This window comes from Eumetopias jubatus, unplaced genomic scaffold (assembly GCF_037043125.1).
Source record: "Eumetopias jubatus isolate StellerSeaLion01/CBP00866 unplaced genomic scaffold, mEumJub1_p1.0 scaffold_7, whole genome shotgun sequence".
Taxonomy (NCBI): Eukaryota; Metazoa; Chordata; class Mammalia; order Carnivora; family Otariidae; genus Eumetopias; species Eumetopias jubatus.
Genome location: NW_028274813.1, coordinates 14,072,618 through 14,095,700, shown reverse-complemented (window position 1 = coordinate 14,095,700; position 23,083 = coordinate 14,072,618). Strand labels below are relative to the sequence as shown.

Below are 23,083 nucleotides of genomic sequence, written 5' to 3'. Positions count from 1 at the left end.
CATTGAGACCGAAAAAAGCCTGGACTAATCCAGGGTCAAGGGAGTTGCCCAATAGCCATTCCCAGCCTGGCCTCTTGCCTCCCACATCAACTGGAGAAAGTGAATCCTCTCTTTCTCTTGTCATGTTTGCCAGGAGAAATAACATCCAAATGGTGACTGCAATTCAAGGTTTTGGCATTATGGCAATTTCTGAAATACTGGCACTTTGTTGGTGGCTTACTCTGATTTCGATATTTAAAAAAATCTAAAATCAGTATCACTTATATATTGAGATGAAGACCAATGACTCAACTATTTAAGTTCTGATGAAAACACTTCCTGAACAAAACTCTACCCAAAGTCAGAAAGGGCTTTCCATCAGCTGTAACAATTTGTACTAAAACACACATGATACTCAAGGATACCTTGGATCCACTTTGTTTTTGAAACAATATTCATTTGTACTTCTCAATGATTTTCAAAGTTTTCTTCATTTTTGATAATGTTTAGTTTGCTGATCTTTGAATAAGATTTTTAAAATAGTCTTTTTATTTTGGAGTAGCTTTAGATTTGCAGAAAAATTGTGAAGATAGTACTACTTATTATTAACTAAAGTCCATTCTTTATTAGTCCTTACCTAATGTTCTTTTTTTCTATTCCAAGAAGATCAAATTATATTGTTTTGTCTCCTGAGGCTCCTTTGATTTATAACAGTTTAAGACCTTGTTTTTAAGTTTATCTGCCAATAATTTGTGTTCAAATGATGCTTGTTTAATTTTTCTATTGTACAAATGTCTATTTTTACTTGATCTTTAAATGTTTACTGCTTTTAAAATTTGAATTAGATGTTTTCCTAATGTTAACGTTACGATTTCTGAACACTTAGAGCTAAAATATTGGCACTGATACCAGCAATTTATGTAAAATACATACTGAGGGTCCCGTGTCACAGTTTCTGTTCCGGTACAGCAATTACCAGATCCCACGGACCAAAGGGCAAAAGACAGAGAATGTGAACGCAGACGGCACAGGCTCTTGGTGCAGGCGGGGCTACCCACAGCCAGGAAGTGTGCAGCAGAGGACAGCAGAGTAGCCACACCAACCCCACGCCCAAGCCATCTGAAAGGGCTCCGCAAATAAGTCTTTTGCTCCCAGTATCCTTCCTTATTGCATGCTGTCCTTCCTCTGTATACAGCTGGAGAAGACTTACTTGTGTCAGCCCAATCTGTTTTTTTTTGCCCTAGGGCCATTTTTCAATGATGATTTTGACACTGGGTCCATTATGTTAGAGAAATCTTAAGTCCTTGTTTTTCCAATGCTTTTTTGCTCATTGCTTGGAACATCGTTAAGCACTCAGTACACACCGGTGCTATTATTTGTTCAAAAAAAGTTGAATGCAAAAAGGAAACTGGTACCACTGGCAGGAAAGAGTGACTTCTCTCCAGACATTAGGAACCAATGAGAATTAGGGAGCGAGCAGGTGGAGTGGTGAGGACTAGTGAGTGGAGCACCCCAGCCCACAGTGTGGGTGGGTGTGGTTGGTTGAGAGTGAAGAGGAAGCGTGGGGGCCCGCCCTAGTGGCCAAGCCAGCAGCAGCCTCGCTCAGGGCTGCTAGCCCCATGGAAGACTACCTGTAATGACCACCTACCTCTAGGATTCTGCGATGCAAGTAATAGCAGCATCTGAAAACCACAATGGAGAGTTTAATCACAAGTATACAACATAATTACATCACTAACGGAGCAGAGTTTGACATTTAAATATACATTACAATCTATTTGTCTCCCCAGAAGTTGCCAAAAGCAGTTCACAATAGTTAGGCTTCATTTTGTCCATAGTTCATGGCATATTCAAAGTCTTTAAAGCTGACAAGACCGTCTGAGTCTTGATCTACTTCCCTGGAAAATGAAACAAAAAATTATTTAGTTATTTACAGGTTATTTTTGTCACACTTCTTCATCAAGAGAACTCTACAATCTTTATTTCTTTGCATGTCTATGAGTGAGAGGCACCTACTTGAAGGCAAATTTGATGCCTATTTTTTTCTTACACTGATAATGCCTACGGTGGGAAGGAAAGGAAAAGGTATTTATTAAAACCTACAAAAATAATATATTCAATACATTTAAAGGAATGAAGCCAAATGCACAGGTTTTTTTTTTTTAAAGCAGAAATGATGGTTTTTGTCATCATCCTGTGCATTCTTTCTGTGATATAGTAACAAATATATATGCAATACACAACAGAAATGTGGAATAAACCAACGAGAGATAAGAAAAATGTTCGGGGAATAAATAGCAATGATGGGAACAATGATTGACATCTGCACTGAACTGCCTTGGCATTCCTCATCTCATTGAATCTCGGCATGGTGCTGGGATGGGTCCACTTTACAGACAGAGACACTGAGCTGAAAGCGGTCCACCAACTTCACAAGATCACACCGCTGGTAAGTGGGCAGACTTGGAACGCAAATCGAGACCATGACATTCCCAAACCAAGGCCCTGTAAGTACTCTACTGCACGTTGCCTCCCTACATAAATAGACTAGTCCAAGGAGAAGGGGTTGTATTGCAATTTTACGTGGCTAACTCTAGCTCCAGAAGTCTTCACTGGCCTCAGAAGTTGTGTTAAATCCTCACAACATCCGATCAGCTTTTCTGACTCCTAGGAAGAGCAGTGAAGATAGGAGCCTCTGGCTGGTTGGCTGAGGCTGTGGGTGGCCTCAGTTGGGTTGGCCCTGTGTGTCTCGAGAACCACTGAGACAGGAGCATTGCTCCCTCAACGGGGACAGAGAAATCGCGCCCCCTCCACATGGGTAAGATAACACATGTCAGAAGGACAAAAATCACATTAGAAACACATTTCAACCATGACCAGGAAAGGTAACGTTTATTTCAGAAGTGTGTTTGAAAGGGTAACTGATGAGCAGTGGTCACAATTCCTCTTTGGGGGGCCTTCTAAAACAATGCATTACATTCCTTATGTAGAGCTCTTGTGGTTGATGCAAATTACATTTTGTTGAAACAACAAATGGTATCAACCATGACATAGGGCTTTTGAAAGCAAAGACTGGCCCAAGTAACAGAGCCACTAATCACTGTAATAGTTTTAAAGCAGGCTTTTAAAATATTGAATTCTAAAATAAACTTTCTGAATATTTCATGCCAAAGTCTCCGAAGTCTATAATGGTTCTGGATAGTGATGATAATTTTTCATTCTTTTGAAGTAGAGAAAATCCCTACTTCTCTGCCCCAGGGCGAAACCATGTTGCAGTGTGTTCATAGAAAATGACTGCAGACTGCAGAGGCCATTATTCTTGCTACTTCTTTTGGTAAAATATACATGATGATTTCATGCTATACAGGACCAAAAGCAGAATGTCAGATCTCTTCTAAGGGATTAGAAATAATCAGTATCACATATTACTGACTATGGAATATAAACCTTCCCTTTATTAAATTAGATAATTGAAGATTCTTAATATTGCCTACATGTTTTTTCTGAAGGAATTGGATTAGATAAGTGTCCTTTTTTTCTTTCCACTCTGAACTGGTATGGTTGAACTATAAATCCCAGAGGGTGGGTTAAGAGGATAACTAGAAAAGTAATGTTTAGAATAAACTGCTTCCAATAATATTTTCTCAGTGTGTTTGTTCACTTACTGAGATGCTGAATGTTTGTGGAAAAGGGAATCCCTTTTTCTCAGTAAATAATCTTCATTGTAATTGCATTCACTTATTTTTCTTGCTGTCTTTGCCAAAACTGCCCATCATAAAATGGGCACGGTATAACCAAGAATCGTTAAAATGGAAACATTTATTCATAAGGTTTGTAGTGGTATTTTATTCACATAGTGAATGGAGGAACATTGTGTTTATATTTAGAATGAGACGGGGTAAAATATCTTCTATCTTCTGACTTTTCCTCCTCATTATTGTGTGTGTGTGTGTGTGTGTGAGAGAGAGAGAGAGAGAGAGAGAGAGAGAGAGAGAGTGTGTGGTCTGGTTATCTCAAGGAGGGTGAAGAGGAAATTCACATTTCAGAGCTATAATTTTAAAAGCTGAAATATATTGTTTTTCATTGCGGGCGGAATTGCCTTGAAGAAGGAAGGTTTCACAGCACCCACACTTGAATAGCAGAGTGGTGGAAGAACAGATGCGGCTGGTGGCTAGAAGTAGTCTGCGCGGAGATGAAGAAATGTCATTAGGACCAAGTTTCATCGTTCCTGTTTACCACATTCCACCTCAACAGGAGTTTGCTCTGGTTCTGAAAGGAGGGTGTGCTGTTTTGGTGTCACCAACACACATTGAGCACAAAATACTCCACTGCCTTTCACCCCAACTAGAAATGAATTCAAGGAGGGTGAGAACTTTCTCCTGTTTCTGGCTGTGTCCCCACCTCTCAGCCCACAGCAGACGACAAATGTTTGCAGAGTGCATGGATTTGTGGAATCAACAAATCTGGAGAAACAGCTGACAACATTATGGAATATCTACGAACTCCCAGGAAGGGTTGGGGGTCAAAGAAAGAGAGTATATTGTCACTGCTTTTACGGAGCCTGGAAACCAGCCAGAGAAATAATATGCACTGAAGAAGGCCCCAAGGAACCATCACTCAGGGACCCATAAGGAATAGTCAGTTATGGTCTCCACACCCAATCACATTTTGTAAACACAGACTAGGTACAAGACAGACCCGGTGAGAGAGAGATGAGCTCTGGCAAATGAGGCTGCAGAGCAGAACACGGATAGAAGGAACCACTTGAATGTCAGACTGAACAACACAGAGATAAATACAGAGCAGGAAATTGGAAACTGAGGCAGATGCTAGCCACATCTGAGTCTAACCTGCCCTGTAGCCGAAGCCCGAGCACTCCGACCCAGCTAAGTAGCAGCTCTTCCGCCAGACACGTGGATATAGATACAGACAAGTATATAGGCATCTATTTCAGAACTGGCTTTTTTTTTTTTTTTTGAGCTTTTATATTTGAGTTTATTCTTCATTTAAAACACTACTATAGTTGAATATTAAAACAAAAACAATAGCAAGTAGTGAGCTATGATTATAGTCCTTCACTCATTCACTACTGCATATAAAATGCCAGCAGTGTTTTTCACTGGCCCCATTAAGAGGTCTGACACTGACCACCACCCCTGGGATGATGTTCATCATCCTCATAGGCTTCCCCATTGTAATGGCGCCGTCTTTCCTGATTTGGATCAAAGTCCACCAGTTCTACCTGGTCCATTTCATCAGTCTCTTCTACTTCCTTCCTCTCAGGTAGGAGTTTTTCCAGCAAAGAAAGTTTATCAGGAGAGAGAAAGCCATTCTCAGGAAAGTTTACCTTAAATTCAATGATAAGGCGACCCTTCTCATATGGTCTACGATAAATTGGCATGCCTTCATTTAGCACACACTTGATATCTCCATGCTTGACAATTTGACCTGGGTGAGAGGTGATGACAATGGTTCGGTTGTCAAGAGTAGATATTGGCTTTTGAAAGCCACACAGTGCTTCAACCAGCTGTATGTCCATACACATGAAGAGGTCTTCTCCTCGCCGAGTAAAAACAGTGTGGTCCTTCTGATCTAAAACAATGATAATATCTCCTGGTTCCAGTCCTGGTTCTTGGTCTCCTTCACCATGGAATGTTATCTTCTGGCCGTCCTTCATGCCTTTGTCAATATGAACTTCTAGAATCTTCTTCTCTCGAACTATCTTCCTCCCATTGCAGCTTTTACCTCTGTCTTTGGGACTGATCCGTTCCCCATGGCCCTGGCACTCCATGCACACAGACTGAATTTGCTGAACCATTCCAGGTCCTATCTAATGAATTCTTATTTGCATTCCAGTACCTCGGCAATTGGGACAACATTCGACTGCTCCTTTCTTACCACCTCGGCCTTCACATTTATCGCAAATCACATTCTTTTGCAGAGCTAGTTTTCGTGTTGCACCATTATATAAATCTTCTAAGGTTACTGAGAGCTGATGCACAACATTTTTACCTCTCCTTTCTCTCTGCATCCTTCCTCCTCCTCCAAAAAACATATCAAAGATGTCCATGGGGGAGCCAAAACCACCACCAGCTCCACCTTCTTTAATTGCCTGTTCTCCTCCTTTGTCATATAATTCCCTTTTCTTTGCATCAGAGAGTACTTCGTAAGCTTGAGAAATCTGTTTAAACTTCTCTCCTTCATTTGGATTCTTATCAGGGTGGTACTTCAAGGCCAGTTTCCTGTAGGCCTTTTTCAATTCCTCTTGGGTGGCATTGGGTTTGACCCCCAAAACATCATAGTAAGTGGTTTCTTTCACCATTTTCTACAGCCGGTGAGAGGGCCGAGGCCGGTGTGGGGGAGCGGGAAGGGGCGCGTTGCTGGGCGCAGCTCGGGCAGCCGCCGCTGCTCCGCGTCTCACCGAGGGTTCTGGAAAGTTCCCCAGAACTGGCTTTTCAAAGGAGTTAACAAAGCTCATATAGATGTAACGAGAGGAAAATGTAGATGTAACGGTTACAATGGTAACCGCTTTCTAGAAATGTAGGTCCAGTTAAATTGAAAGCTTCCTGGTTTGCTTGTTTTTGAGATGCAAAAGGAAGATGTGGGACTGATTTGTGGAGCAGAGACTCAGCAGAGCTGAGCTGCTCTGTGTAACCCGGCACGAACAATTTAGGACCCTCGGGTGGAAAGGGATGACAAGCCAGATAAGAGAGAAGAGGAAGAAGGGGCATGGAGAAGCAGAAGGTAGGGACGCTCCATGATGGGAAGTGGCCCCTGAGAAAGTCTGCAGGGGTGTGGTGATCAGAAGTCCTTTAATTAACTGCTCCGTTTACCGTGTGTTTCAAAGTTGTCTGTATTACTCGTTATAACCTCCCCTATCTTCACCAAGGGGTGCAACAGGCACACACTCTACTGGGGATGGTGTGTGTTAAGTGTGTGTGTTGGTGGGGGGGTTCTGTGTTGAATTCGAAGCTTAAGACTGAGTTAGGAGAGGAGTTCCACCTAAGCAGCTACAGTAAGAACAGTGGGGAAGTGTTCAATGATCCATCAGGCGAATTAATGCAGAGAACTGCGAACTCAGAGTCATGGGCCTCCCAGAAATTGTAAAAAAGCTCCGGAAATGCTTTAAAATCCTGCAGGGTGTGCAATGGGGCTTCCCAGCAACACTGTTTTAATTGTGATGCACAGGAACACCCAGGCTGACACTGGGACACATCGAGAATTTCAGGCAAGACCAGACTGTGTCCACTTAGCTAGGTTCTGACAGTTTTCTGTTAAAATATAAACATTTTCTGACTCATCCTGTAAGTGGTTATAATTACTTTCATCAGCATGAGCTTTAGCATTTGTCTGTTACATCCTGACTTGTTAAGCAAGATTCTGTTCTCTCCTTTTTGTGCTGCTGTGTGGACTCCAACAGCCCGGATTAGATGGGCTGTGACCCAGAGGCTAAGTGGGCCCTACCCTGAAGGAGCCAGGGTTTCACACTGCGAATCTTTTACTAAGGGAGGCCAGAGTGTTGCTTTAATACGTTCTGAAGAGAAACATAGGGGGTTTTCTAATTTTAAAAATATATAAATAGTGACTGTTTTTCACAAGTAGTAGGTGTTTCTTGTACGAAAATATTTACACAATAACTATTTCTTGTAATCTTGAGAAAGTAGCTATTTCTTGGGAAATAGTTTTTGTAAAATAATTCAAGATTGCCGCATAGCCAGGTCTCCCAAGCTGGATTTCAGACTGGAGTATGTGCTTTTGCCCAAGTTACTTAAAAAATTGTTTAAATAAATAATTTTTTTTTAATTAAAAATGAAGGAAAGAAACAAAGAGGTAATGGTTTAATTTCATTACATTGAAACAAAGGAATATTCTCTATCAAAATGATATAGAGACTATAAACGTGACGTTTTTGAGTGGAAACAAGAACACAAACTAGTATGTATTATAATTACAATCTTACAAGTGTCTAATTCATTTGGGCAGAAATTGAATGTGAAACAGTAAGCAGAAACTTCTCTTTTGGGTTATTTTGTCTTAGAGTATTTTTTTAATATTATTGATATTTTTCAACTGAAGGAATATTTTCTTTCAGTCCAAATTTTCTAAAAAGCTGGCCTTATTTTACAACGTGTAAACCCTCAACAGCTAGAGCAGCGTTGGGCTGGATAATCCTTTACTGTGGGGGTCTGTCCTGGGCGCTGCAGCATCCCTGGGCTCTATCTTCACGATGTCCGTGGTACCCTCCCTCCTCGCTCCCCAGCTATGGCAGCCCAAAATGTCTCTGGATATTGCCAAGTGTCCCTTGAGGGACAAAATCGTCCCTGGTTCAAAAGTACTAAGCTAGAGGAACCACAGTTGGAGGCAATTCTTTGGAACATTCCAGCTAAATCTACATTTACCACAATAATTGCTCTAAGGACTTTTTTTTGTTAAACAGGTGATTTCAGGGGCAGCTGAGGCACACGTTTCTTGGATGGATTATGCAGATAACTGCCCAACGCTCTTTCTTGCTGACACCAAGGTTCTGAATTGAGCCCAGAGAAGACCGCACTCGAGAGGCAAGCTCTTGGTGTGATAACAGAGCCAGTGACAGGCACATCTGTGTTCCCAGCAAATACACTGACAGACAGCAATTATTTTGAAAGTTGGCCCTGTATTTGATTCACCTCCAACGTGAATGAGAAATTTAATGTGGAGGCAAAGATTTAAATTAGAAAAGTTTTCTTGGTGGAATTTTTGGGGTGGGGGAGAAAAGGAGAGAGAATCTCTTTCTCTTTGATTCTTTATGGAATAATTTAAGCTAAAGTCAAAACTGCCATCACATTAGGGACAAAGCTGTCATCCTGACTGAGCAGTGAGAATAGAAATTACCCTCCAAGCAAGGAGCCCCTGCTGGGGATGAGAGGACCCGCCAATTGAAGATGTGATGATGACAGCCTTCTCTTCTGAGGAGCCCGCTGGTTCTTTCCACCGGCGAGCTTGCCTCTTTGTTGATGAGAGTCCTGCCGGGCTCTATGGCAATCCAGTTGGTAATGTGTTTATTAATTTTACCTTTTTAAAGACACGTGTTAAGAAAAGCCATTCAGACACGCAGGAAAGATAAAAGAGATGTGTGGATGGTCTCTGGTCTTTTCTAGTTTCCTGTGGGACTCTGGCTGTTCAGTGAGTGGTGGACTCCCTGTGTACCCACCTCATGTTCTCACCCCTATCTTTTAGCCCGGTCATGGCTGGAGTACCACCCCTCGGTGCACCCCACACCAAGTAGCTCTCCCTGTCTTCCTGGGACTGCTAAAACCCGGGGGTGGCCCTCGCATGGATACTGTCTTAAAGTGTGAAAAAATAAGGAGTTGACACCCCACGGGCCAACCCCTGCCCAGGGAGGGAGAAGGCGTCAGTGGATGTCGGCTCTCTCCTGTCCCTCAGGCAGGTAGACAACTCTGAAGTCTTACGCTCGGCTCTCTGGTAGGATCAAGCTCTAGTCGCTTCCAGAAGTCACAGACTTGGTTCACAGATCCTTGTACTGGCTTGCCCTCAGTCTCTGTTCTGCGCTTGCTCACGGAGGTCATTTCCCAAACAAACAACCTGCATGCGATTCCTCACCTAAAGCCCCACTTTCAGGAAGAACCCAGGCTGAGACACAATGGAAAGTTTATTTTGAGAGATAAAGTTCTCCTGGGGCATTTCAGTTGCCATCAGCAATAACCTGTCACCTCAGATTCTCAATTCAGGTGAGGGGTGTCTCACTACTTGAAATAGATCAGAGTGTTCCTCTGGAAATATTTTTAGAGCAAATGAAATATTGCCTTTAAGAAGAGCTCTGAAGTTTGAAGCTCAAGACAACTGAAATGCCAGGGGTCACCGGAAAATGATAGGAGCAGTCTTCTCTGTCTCAAACACGTGTCTTATTTAATAATATTTAGTCTGTCAGCAATTAATTATTCCTTTAGCATGAGAACAATATGTTCCTAGGTATAAGAGAGGACTCTGGCCTTGTGGATACAGAGGTGCAGCTGTGGACTGGCCATGAGAAGGTGGTGGAATTGGGTATGTTGGGTGAACCGTGATGGATAAAAGGCTGGCCAGACCAGGTCAGGAATGAAGAATGACACAAGCCAGGCAAAACTTAAGACCAGGTTCAGCTTTCTAAATGAAAGACGCAGTGAATTTTGTTGGGTCCTTCCCCAGCATCCATCCTATACCCTCTGTGCTACTCGGCAGCTGTGTGATTTGGGTGGATGGCTTGCCACTCCAAGTTCCAGGAGTGGGAGCTAACTCACCAAAGGCAAGCACTATAATCCTCTCTCTCCTCACCACAGTGATTGGGTTCAAGGATCGACTGGCCAGTTGGTACATGGCATTTCTCCCTTGGCCACTGCTGACTGGTAAAGAGTTGGTTCGACCATAATGAAGCCTAGGAATTCTGTTTGTGAGTTAAGGAGAAGCCCTTTCCTTGGATAGCTGGAACGCAGAGGTGAGGCTTGGCGTTACAACTCTCCTTTTCCTACCACAAGGATGCAATCTCCACAGTTCGGTGAACCAATGGTGCATTGATCCAAAAATTTTCTGTACATGCTTGTAAATGTCAATTATCAGCCCAAGAATGGGGCTATCCATAGTGAGAGAAAGAGTCAGAAGAATAGCAGAGTGAGCCGGAGCCTAATCAAACCAGGCCTGAAGCATGCCTGAGGTCAAAATTCTTAGTCACCTGACTCAGTAAAATCCTTGGGGTGTTCAAGGTGGTCGGAAATGGATTCCTGATACTTTCAAATTACAGTATCCTGACATACCAGGGATCCCATCTGAAATCTTTTCTAAACCTTGCAGTATCTGGAACTTGGCAGACATAGAACAGACACTCATAAATACAATATTTTTGAAATTATTCCATTTTGAAGTGAACCCTAAAATAATTCAGATTTTCTTGTTAGGTGCTATCTCAAGATTCGGGATTATTCTCCACAGTTCTGCATTCTAATGAAGTTACTTTTCTTGCTGCATCCAACAAAAATCTCTATTTGCAGCGCCTTAACTGTGATTATGTGCTGAAAGAGGCTATTGATGGGACCAATATGGTTTTTTCCTTACAGAGCGACAGGATAGATTCTCCAGTCCAAGACAAAAAAGAAAAATGGATATGAAATGCAGTCACAGCTGGCAAAAGTGATTAACTATAAATAATGACTCACTTTTTCCTATTTACTAGGTTTTAAAAATGAGGAGTCTTATTTAAAGCTAGAAATATTTTAAAAGGAGGAAAGAATGTAATTTCAGTATGCTTGATTATTGACTACTTGTGGGCATGTGGATAAATGCAATCAACTTACAGCCCGATGTCTCACTTCCGGCAAATAGTGTCATATTCCTTCTCTAGCAAGTGTTTTAGCAGAGCTACTAATAAATAGTGACATGATCTTTTTTCTCAGTTTGAATCCCTGGAAGAGAAATTGTGATATAAGAAAACAGCACAGATCAGGCAGCTTTAAGGATAAAGAACAAAAGCCAAAGTGAACGTCTTTGAACCAATTACAGAAAAAATCTGGGTTCCTATGCTTTTGGGTCACTAGACCTTCCATTCTTTCCCTACAGCAGCTGTGTGTGACAGGTTTGCTCTGAATATGGCAGGGGGGAAGGCAGCGTGGTCCAGCAGAAATGTCCCAGGAGGGAGCTTTTGTCTCAGCTAGGCTGTGTGACCCTGGGCAAGTGTCTTAGCTGCTCTGAAGGCCAAGCTCTTCACTTGTCAAGAATGGCTGGGCTATGACTTGCCCAGATTTGATACGGCTCTAAATTTTGATGAATCTAAGCTGGATCTTAATATACAACTTAGTGTCTTTGTGCACAGAACATTTAAAAATACAACCGAACTCCTGTTAGCTATTTTTGCCTTCAAAAAGTACTTTGAATCTTTAACCCTGCAGACAGTTGTAAAGAACCATACATATATAAATGTAAATGGGGGAAAATGATCCTGCCTTCAACAGTGTGAAATATGAATGGAGAGAAAGCCATTTCTATTTCAAATATATAATCACTTCAGCTGAGATATCTAGTATCATCTTGAACTTGATTATGAGATAAAAGAAACGGGACAGAGATGGCAATCATTTAATCTCTTAAGAACAGCTATTCTGAAGAGCTTTTCACTCTCTGCTCAATAGATTTCTCGCAGGTTATGATCCGGCTAGAAAGAAAGCATAATGATGAGGAAAATTATGTTTTCAATAACACACGCTTTTACAGTACAAGTCCTTCCACAAAGGAGGCAATAAAATGAACTCTGACCACTTTAACAGATGGCGTAATGGCTCAGTGCACAGATGTGGCCTCTCTGAAAGCAACAAGTTCATATCCTTGACTGGAGGTTTAGGAATGAGCTGAACTTTCAAGTGTAATGTGGGAAAGATTACATATGCTCAGACAAGAAAGCTGAGTATTAGTGGACTCAGAGGCTTGAAGAGATGGTCCAAAAGAAAAGGCTTAATGAGCTTCATTTTGCTAATGCAACAAACAGACTTAAAGTTGAAATATGAACCATAAACATTCAACCCGTTTATAAGTCCCTGCTAATAACATTGTTAGCCACTGTGTGATAGGAAGCTTGCTTTTTAAAAGCATACTTCCTCGGAGTCAGAAGATACCAGTTGTCAAATAATGCTTATCTTCTCTAATACTATCATGTTTTCAAGTAGAACATATATTTAATAATACATGATAGGGAAACTGGAGAGTTTTTTGTTTGCTTATTTTTTTCCTTTCTTAGGAAATTTGAAGCTAAAGTTTATCTGGAAAAGTAAATGTGCCAGAGATTCAGAATATGCTTTAGAAAATACATGTGGTATCAAAACATAATATAGAGCATCAGTAAATAAGACAGTGTGATTAAGACCCAGCAATCAATGAGTGAGAACAACATCCAGAACATGTACATAGGAATTCACCAAAGGTCAAAAGAGGCATTTCAAATCGGTGGCTATGAAACAGGTGGGTAGGAAAAGGAGCTGGGATCACGGGTTATCCATTCTGACATGGGTGAGGTTTGATTCTGTGGCAGAACCTGCCATATGTTCGACAAAACTTATTTCCTTCTCTTCCAGAAAACATAACTAAACCATGTTTTCCAGCTTCCCTTACAATTAGATGAGACTGGGAGTTCTGGCAATGGAATGATAATAGTATAATAATAGAGAAAAAAGACTAGCCATTGCTCCATCTAATTAAAAGCACTCACATTTCAAAGGAGAGTACAGGACCTGACAGTCACCCTAGGGACTGTGACATGGCCAAATCATACTGTGTTAGTGAAGCTGCACCAGAAATCCAAGGGACTTCTCGATATAGCTTATAGAAATGTTATTTTAAAATTTTATCACGTCAGGTGTTTTTTTTTTCATTAAATGAGGATGCAGGAATTTATAAAAATTAATATTTTTAATTGCTTACACTTTAGTTTTAAATAATCCATTTAAGAAAATAAGATTTTACATCTCAGCCCATTTCCAATTGATGTGCATCACGGAGCGGGTGGGAAATCTGGCCTTAGTTCAGAATAATTATAATACATTACTTATGCTTTCATTTACAACGTGCTCCTACCATTTGAAACCTCTGGGTTCTGTGGACAATAATAAACAACATAAAAAATGAATAACATTTCATAATGAAACAATTTCCTCATATTATCAGAAGCTCTCTATTAATAAAGCCCACCTATAATCACAAAGTCACACCAAATGGAATGACCATGAGGGCTTTTAATATGAGAATTTCAATCAAAAGAGATAAAGAAGGTTCACTGGGCATATGACAAGTGTTTAAAAAATTATGAAATGCAGAGAATGTGAACATGGCTAAATTAATCAAATCCTAGGCTAAGACCAAGGGACTCCAAGTGCAAGTTCAGAGGGGATATTTTAGGACGAAAACCTGGAAGTGCTTCTTCATATAACAGCTATAAAACAGGACTTGTTTTCTATCCCTGAAATAAAAATAAAATTCTCAAGGTCGGTATGGGGACAGGGAAAGAAAAGGGGATGTACCCTCCTTAATGAGGTCTCACAAATCTCATGATACCCCCTCGCCCCAATCCTCTCTCCTCCTGCCCAGCACTGAGAATTATTTTCAGGTGGGTGACCACTGGGCTGCAAGCTGGCACGGCATTGGCCTTGATGGGTAGGTGGGCAGGGAAGAGTTTCAGATGTTTCAGGCTGAGGACAGGAACTGGGGCATCATGAAGGGTTTCAACAATGTGTAAATCACTAAGGGGCCCTGGGGTGCTGGCGGGGCTCTTCCTAGCACTGGGAAGAAACTGGCATCTCCCATAAATGTCCACACTAATACTGATTTCAGGGATTCAGATTACTAGCCCCATCCAGCGTGACATTTTCTGCCCATTATCCAGTCTCTCCTGCCTCCAGGCAGGACCACATCATTGATTACGGAGATTTTCAGCCACTAAAAAAGATCCTGATCATCATTAAAGACATTAAGTGTTGATCTGCGCTAAGTGAGTTAAAAGGTTTGTGCCCTTCTAGTAACAACTCAAAGAGGCTATTTCAGGATATTTATTAAACAAATTAAGTATTTACATTATGCTCAAGCACAGAGGCACAGTCACTGAGCGCGCCAGTGTGAGGAGATGAAACCAAGAGAATTTATGGTGGCAAAACTCTGCTTTTTCAGTTTCCTACAAGTGGGGGCTGAGGACCCACCAAATGCTTGGGAATGCGTCTGCATTGGGCAGGCATCACTGGCCTCCTGATGACCACCTGCACAAATCTTTTTAATGTAGTTGAACTAAGGTAACCAGAAGTTTACCCTGATTCCAGATGTTTTCCTTCTAGAATGTTCAAAAAGCAGTGATTAGGGATTGGAGAGACAATTTAGGAAATCTTCTTCAAAGCCTAAAGACTAAAGAAAATGGGTATATTTCTCCTACAATCCCCCCCAACACTATTAAAAATTTTAATGCCATAATAATAATGGACCTGATCTAAAAAATATTTTCTTCAGCCTATGGTGCACACTATGGCAAAGTTTTCTCAAATACAGCAACAGTCCACGAATACTAGATCATCTGTGTCATGATTATTATTAGCTTTCCTCCTACTTGGCTATAACCTTGCAGTGGGCAGACACCAATACATCTTGTTCACTGTGCTGTTCTTACACCTGACACAGTCCCTAGCACACACTGGCTGCAAGGAATGTGTGCTGAATATATGAACATGTGAACAGGAGAGTTCGGCGATGGGAGAAAAGTATCACTCACCATTCCATGATCTTGAACCAATTGCTATAATCATTTTGGCACTTTTCCTTCTGACTAGCATAAAAGCATTTTGTATCCTGCTATTTTAAACATAATACAAACATTTCCCCCCATTGATATAGTCTTTTTTATTTTTAATGGCTGGCTATATATGTTTTTAATCAAATGGATTTATAATGATTTACTTATTTCTTGAATTTTCAAAAAGACTTTTTGCTTTTGTAAATGTGTCAATGAACACATTCAATAAAAATGCTTTTTCTTAGAAATAGATTACTGAGTTCATTTAGTCATTCATGGGACACACACTAAGAGCCCACTATGGACCAGGTGCATCAGGTTCTAAAGATGTGGGGAAGAAAGAAACAGAGTTCCTTTTAGTCCAGTCACAGAGAATGAAGTAATTCTGTGTAAAGTAAAATCACCAGTGTGCTAAATGCTCTGAAAGAAAGAGAGAAGGTGCTACGAGATGGTGGGGTAGAGGACTGAGCGGGAAGGTCCGAGCATCGACTCTGAGGATGCAAAACGGGGATGAGATCTGAGGGATGAGAGATAGTTGGGAGGTGCAGAAGGGCTTTCCAGGCAGAGGAACCAGCATGTGCGACAGCCTCACGGCAAGAGAGCAAGGTACTTTCAAGGAATGGAAAGAGCCACCATGGCCAGAGCATAGAGGGAGGATGAGCATGGCACCCAATGAAGCTGGAGGGTGAGTGGGATAAGACTATTCTGGAGCTGGAAAGCCATGTAAGGGTTTTGGTCATAATCCAAGGAGCATGAGAAGCCCTGATGTGCTTCAAGGAGAGGGTTAACGTGCTTAGACAAAAACTTTGAAAGTTCATCCTTGCTGTAGTAGGCAGAATGATGCCCCCCTCCCCGCAAAAGATGTCCAATGCCCAGAACATGTGGTGATGTCACATGAGAAAGAAAAGTAGGGCTGCTGATGGAGTTCAGATTCCTGGCCTTAAAATGGGCAGATTATTCCAGATAATCCAGGTAGGCCCTATGTAATCTCGAGGGTCCTTAAAAGTGGAAGGAGGGTTCGTCTCCCCCTCCGATTCCCCCCCTCTTCATTTTTCCCTTCCTACTTTTTTTTTTTAACATATAATGTATTATTTGTTTCAGAGGTACAAGTCTGTGATTCAACAGTCGAACCAGGAGAGACTATGGACTCTGAGAAACAAACTGAGGGTTCTAGAGGGGAGGGGGGTGGGGGGATGGGTTAGCCTGGTGATGGGTATTAAAGAGGGCACATACTGAATGGAGCACTTGGTGTTGTACGCAAACAATGAATCATGGAACACTACATCAAAAACTAATGATGTAATGTATGGTGATTAACATAACAAAATAAAAACAAATGTTTAAAAAAAAGTGGAAGGAGGGAAGTAGAAGACTCAGTAAGAGTCAAAGAGAGCTTGGAAGATGCTAAGCTACTGGCTATGAAAATGGAGGAAGGTGCTATGAGCCAAGGAATGTGGGCAGCCTCCTGAAGCTCTGGAAGGGCAAGGAAATAGATTTGCCTCTAGAGCCTCCAGAAGTAAGGCAGCCCTGCTGACACCTTGATTTCCAGCCAGCAAGGGCCACTTTGGACTTCCAACCTCCAGAACTAAAAGGCAATATACGTGTGCGTTAAGTCACTAAGTCAGCAGTACATCGTGACAGTGGCCACGGGAAATTAACACAAGAGGGGAAGGCGTCGAGTTTGGTTTTGGATATTTAAGCTTTGCATGTCCTTCATGTGAAGAATACAAATGTTTGGAAGTATTTGCCTGTTTAGCCACTCACCTAACAAGCTGTATGATCTTTAAATAAATTAATATACCATTCATGACCTCACTTTTATCATCTAGGAAAAGAAAATATATTTAAGGTTGGTTCCAGTTCTAAATCTCGGAGTTTATAAGTGTGGAAAGAAACAAATATGCTTTTCACTTAAGATTCCTGTCAGTACTTGGCAATCACTGGGGAAAGTGATATCAAAAAGAGTGGACCTAAACTGAAGGGGGATAAGATTCCACTTTTTAAAAAGTACCCGAAATATAAAATAATCTGGAAATACCTTAATAAGAAATGTGTTGAATTTGTATAAAGAAAAATACAAAATTCCACTGAGACATACAAAAGGATATTTGAAAATGTGGAGGGGCATGCCATATGTGTATTCCTGGTTGGAAAGACTAAATGTTGTAAAGATGCCAAATTCCTCCCAATTAATTTATAGGTTGAATGCAATTTTCATCAAAGCCCCAAAGGGAGGTTTTTGGAACTCCACAAAAATAATTCTACCATTCATCTGGAAAATAAACAGGCAGGAAGAGCTGAGAACAATTTGAAAACAAGAAATACTAAGTCTAAGAACATATTGTAAGAATTGGGGGGAAAAAAGGTGTGTCTTTTGTGTAAGGAGACCAGGGAATAGAACAGCTCACAGGCTGGAGAGGTCTGTGTATGTGTGTAAAAAAAACAGTACAGAATAAGATAATAAAGGCACCATATATAAATAGGGACTATTTAACAAAAGATAATGGAAAAACTGGATATTTAGAAACAAAAATGTTTAGATCATCACGCGAATTCTAAATACACGAAAGTGGCAGGTAGTCTGAAAATTCAAACCACAGATTCAAACCAACGACGAAAATGGAGGTGAATATTAACCTGGTCTCAAGATGAGGAAAACTTTCTTAGTATAAAAGTAAATGGAAGAAATTGTGAAGGAAAAGATCACAGATTTAAATATATGAAAACTTAAAATTTCTGTACTTCAAAAATCATAAAAATAAAACTGGAAAAATAGTAATAAAAATAGAAACATAAATGTCCTCACTAAAGAAGAAAACATGAGCAAATGACAAGAATAGATAATTCACAAAAGGAATAGAAAGAATGGATAAACGTGTGAAAATGTTCAATATTACAGTGAAAAAAAACCCCACAAAAAATGAGATACTATTGTCACCTGTTAGACCAGCAAAGATGTGAAAAGTAAGTAACATTTGGTCATTGCTGAGCACATGGCGAGAGGGGCATATGCTGCTGGAGGGACTGTCATTTGCTAATTAGGCAATGCGGTAAGAAGAATCAAGAGTTGTAAAAATGACAAAATAAGCTCATACTCCCTATTATGGTATTCCCCACATCCAGGAACCTCGCCTAAGGAAATAACAGAAGTGCAGACAAATGCGGTCATTGTAGACGTCTTTATTTTTTTATTTTTATTTTTTAAAGATTTTATTTATTATTTATTTGACAGAGAGACACAGCGAGAGAAGGAACACAAGCAGGGGGAGTGGGAGAGGGAGAAGCAGGCTTCTGGCTCAGCGCGACCCGATGCAGGGCTCGATCCCAGGACTCTGGGATCATGACCCGAGCGGAAGGCAGACGCTTAATGACTGAGCCACCCAGGTGCCCTCTGTAGACGTCTTTAAAAAGTGAAAATAGCAAAAAAAAAAAAAAAAAAAATGAAAATATAAAAATGATCGAAAAGTAAAGATGTAAAAACAAAAACTCACTTGAACAACAAAACCCCGGAGAGCAACAGGAAAGAATAAATACCAAAGTATTAACGATGATTACCTTCGTTCTCTAGTTCCCAAACAGTTCATGAGCCGCCTGTGTTCCTTTTGTACCCGCGTCCCCCGCGAAGCCCAGGCCCGCACACCCAGCCGCACGCGCGTGCGTGCACAGAGCAAAACGCCTGCGCCCTCGGCCCACGCGCCACAGCCTCTTCCCTGTTCTGCCCGCTTCCGTGGCATTGAGTCAATAGCTAAGGGAAAATTCAAGTTTGATAAAATCATCCCGAGGGCGATGGCCAACAAAGGCAAAAACATTTAGCACTTCGAGGACTTCCATAATATGAGTTTATAAGAAAGGAATGAAAGGAGAGACGCTACGTACAGCACCGCGAAAAGGAGCGCATGTGGCCGCATCTGCAGCGCCGGCTGCGTGCACATTCCTCCGTGTTCTTTCTGGGACTGCACGGTCTGGCTATTCGGCTCACTTGACACTCTTTAATAATAAATATATCCCCGTATGGAAGTTTTACTGAACAAAGCTCCCAGGGGGAAGAGAAGACAAAACAGAACCTTTTCTTAGTTCGAACCAAACCGCAGGGATAAAACCACTCAACTTCATGCTTGGTGTTACAAATCTCTGGAGCGCGGACCTGAACAAACACCCTGAGATGGGAACTTTCCTTTGCCACCGTGGCTTCTCTGCGCCCCACCCCCGCCCCCGCTGCGCCCCTGAAGTGAGCTGTCTTGAAGGCTTTGGGGCTGCCACCCTTGAGCCTCACATACTCTGGAACACGGGGAAAACGGCCACTCTCACCTCCCCACCAAGCTTCCAGATTCCCACCCTCTGCCCTGAGCAACAGCATGTAGTCATTTTTTCCCCTTTAATGGACTTTGGAAATCCCCCAACCTACTTTTTTCTTTTTACAGATGAGAAAATTAAGGCTCAGAAGCATAAAGCAACTTTCCTAAACTTACATATCCAGCTGGCACCAAAACCAGGCTAGACCACCAGGTCCGTCTCTTGATGGACAGCAGGGTTCTACACCCAGCTAATCGGGGATCATGAGCACCTTTGTCAAAAATCCACATAGGTCCGATTTTACATGGAAAGAAAAGCAGAATACCACCAGCTCAAAGTTGTGTACACACTGCATGTAGTACTAAGAACAAGACCTCAGGACTGCTCCTTTCCCACTCGTTCTAGGTTTCTGTGGGGATGTGGGATGAACTCTGGGACCAGGACCACTGTGCTGTGCCATCAGTCCAAAGCTCTTCACAGCCATGCAGAATTCCGGGCTGCACAAGCCGTGGACCTGGAATGCCCTAATCATGACTTCCCAGCCAGATCTGCTCCCCGGATCTCTGCAGAATGATAGCACGGAGATCATTCCAATAATTTGGGGGTGGGAAAAGAGAACAGAGAAATGCTTCAAAATATTAGTGCTTAAAAATTAGGCAGTAAGTGTACGTTTGAAAATTTTCCATTAAAGTTCTTAATTAGGCTTTTCTCCCACAGATGCTGGGCTGTGCTTAAGAAAAGAGCCCTTAGCAAAACTTGAGTTTAGTAGAAGCACTGGTATCAAAATTAGAGGAATTTCATTACGAAATCCTTTTTAATTAATACTACATGGATAGCTGTAAACTTGGGTTTTGAGCAATGGCGAGGAAATAAACTATTAGAGGAGAGTGAGTAGCCCCGGAACATCCTGAAGATTAGAGTTTTGACTGATTTGACAGAGCACCTAACTGAAAAAATAAAAATCAATGAGAATCAAGAGGAAAGTCGAAGAAGCAGATTGGAGACACTGCCGAGACAAGGAGAGAACATGAAGTCTATAGGGGCCTTAGCAACAAGAAAAATGAGTGCTCAAGTCTCTGCGAAAAGATAATTTTGGAAAATTCAGAGCAAATGATGAAAAATTTGTGAACCAAGAAAGAAATGTGTTCTTTTTATAATATAGTAAATTCACCCCTCGCATACTTTGCCGGCATTCATAATTATAGTTGACCCTTGAAACAACACGGGTTTGAACTACAAGGGTCTATTTATATGCAGTCGTTTTGTTGTGGTTGTTGTTGTTAGAGTTGACAGCAAAAGGCACAAGGCATATATTTATGAATGCCCACCCCAGTCTCCATGGAACCCAGCTGAAAGTGACTGGTACAGAGTTCTCCCTTGCTGCCCTCTGAGTATCTGGGGAGCCCATGGAGGCCATCAGCAGCCCACTGGGGGCCCCAAGAATGAGCAGGGTTGCAGGTTGCCCCATGTGTGCACAGGGTGGTTAGATCCAGCACCCAGGACTGGCAGGCAGGAGGCTGGGCTGAACCAGAGGAGAGGTCCCAGAGTGGGCACAGTGCTGTGCAGGAAGCCCCGGGCCCCAGGCATCTCCACCCCAGGAGTCCTCTGCATGCTGGCCTTTCCAGTTGCATTTGGGTGGCTGCGGGCCTTGGGCCGCTTCGGGGAGGAACAGACCCCTCCCTGTGGGGGCTCCCTCTGCCCAGGTGCCTCCTGGAGGCCGGGCACTCAAGTGTGCACACAGCTGCTGATGGCTACAAGCTCACGGCACACCTCCAAGCAGATGAGGCAGCTGTACTGTTGCCTCTGCTGCGTCGGGGTCCCCCCAGGCCAGGTCCACTGCTGTCACTGCTCCTGGCCCAGGCCGGCCTGACTGGACACAGATTTTCTTCAATAAAGAGAGATACAGTACTGTAAATATATTTTCTCTTCCTTCTGGTTTTCTTAACGACATTTTCTTTTTTCTAGCTTACTTAATTGTAAGGATACAGTATATAATACATATACAAATCATGTGTTAATCGACTATGTTAGGGGTAAGCCTTCTGGTCAACAGTATGCTATTGTAGCTAAGTTTTAGGGAGTCAAAAGTTATATACAGATTTTCAGCTGCAAGGGAGTTCGTGCCCCTAACCCCCATGTTGTTATGGGGTCAACTGTATTTGTATATTAGAAGGCTTAAATGGGGATTTTATAAAATATAATGTACATTCTTGATTTTTAATTTCTGAAAACTAAGCAAAACAAAGACTTTAAAATAAAAAGCCATTATTGTTCTTAATGGAGAAACAGATATTAGTGGCATGTTTCCCAAAAGCAAAGTCAAAACAAAGATACTCTTTCTCAGACAGGTTATTTAATAAACTATTAGAGAGTCTTGTCATACTGATAAGGCAGGAAAAACAAGTAAGAAAAATTCGTAAGAAAGGAACATCACTGGGTGGCTCAGTTGGTTAAGGGTCTGACTTAATTTCGGCTCAGTCATGATCTCGGGGTCTTGAATCAAGCCCCACGTCAAGCCCTGCATCAGACTCTGCAGTGGGCCTGGAGCCTGCCTGGAATTCTCTCCCTCTCCCTCTACCCTTTCCCCCCTAAAAGAAAAAAAAAAAAAAAGGAACATCACTAATTGCTGAAGTCATGACTATATAAACTCAGGAAACTGAAAGAAATCTAAGAATTTTAAAAACAAAATAATTCCAGAATATTTATCATATAAAACCTATTCCAAAATAACAGTAGCATTCCTTTTTAGCAATAACAGCTATTAAATTTTTGTTTCAATAATCTATTTCCTGGGGCACCTGGGTGGCTCAGTCAGTTAACCTGCTGGTTCAGGTCATTTCAGCTCAGGTCATGTTCTCGAGTTCCTGAGATTGAGCCCCTGCACTGGGATCCAAGCTCAGTGGGGAATCTGCTTGAGGATTCTTTCTCTCTCTCCTCTCCCACTTCCCGGGCTCATCTGAGCATGTACTCGCTCTCTCTCTCTCTCAAATAAATACATAAATCTTTAAAGAAAACATCAATTTCCCTTATAACAAGGACAAAACATATCTGTACTTAACACACATTTATTGAGTACTTACTTGGTAACTAACTTAAGGTGGGATATATCAGCCCAATATAAATAAAACTACAAATATAAAAGAAAAAATAAGTAAAAGTAAAAATGGCAATACTTCAATTTATATATTTAATACATTTTTTCCAATAACAAGAGGATAATTTGTTACATACAAAATTCTGAAATCATATCAGAGATTAATTTTGACAATAAGGAGGGGGCTTGCCTTAGGAAGTATCAAATTATGTCATAAAGCAACCCACATTAAAAGTACATTGCTGACTTCAGAAATCCAGGGAACCAAGTACAGAATTTCAAAATAGGACATAAGTTATATCAGAATTTAATATAGGACAATCTGAGTGTAGCAGAAAGGAGAGCTGCTCAGATTATTCTTTAATAATATTAAGAAATAGAAACTTAGACCTTTACACCAAATAAAATTATAAAACCATAATAAAATTATA

The 23,083-nt window shown here is 41.5% G+C and overlaps 1 protein-coding gene and 1 pseudogene across 1 annotated transcript in view; both read right to left on the bottom strand.

Annotated features, from left to right (window-relative positions):
* Positions 1–1,795: 1,795 nt before the first annotated feature.
* EFCAB11 (EF-hand calcium binding domain 11) overlaps positions 1,796–23,083 on the bottom strand; it is a 140,740-nt gene continuing 119,452 nt past the window's right edge. Inside the window, exon 6 of the mRNA XM_028099406.2 lies at positions 1,796–1,877. Within this exon, the coding sequence (XP_027955207.2) occupies positions 1,796–1,877 (82 nt within the window). The remainder of the gene's footprint in view (positions 1,878–23,083) is intronic.
* Positions 5,108–6,404, bottom strand: LOC114204849 (dnaJ homolog subfamily A member 1 pseudogene; annotated as a pseudogene).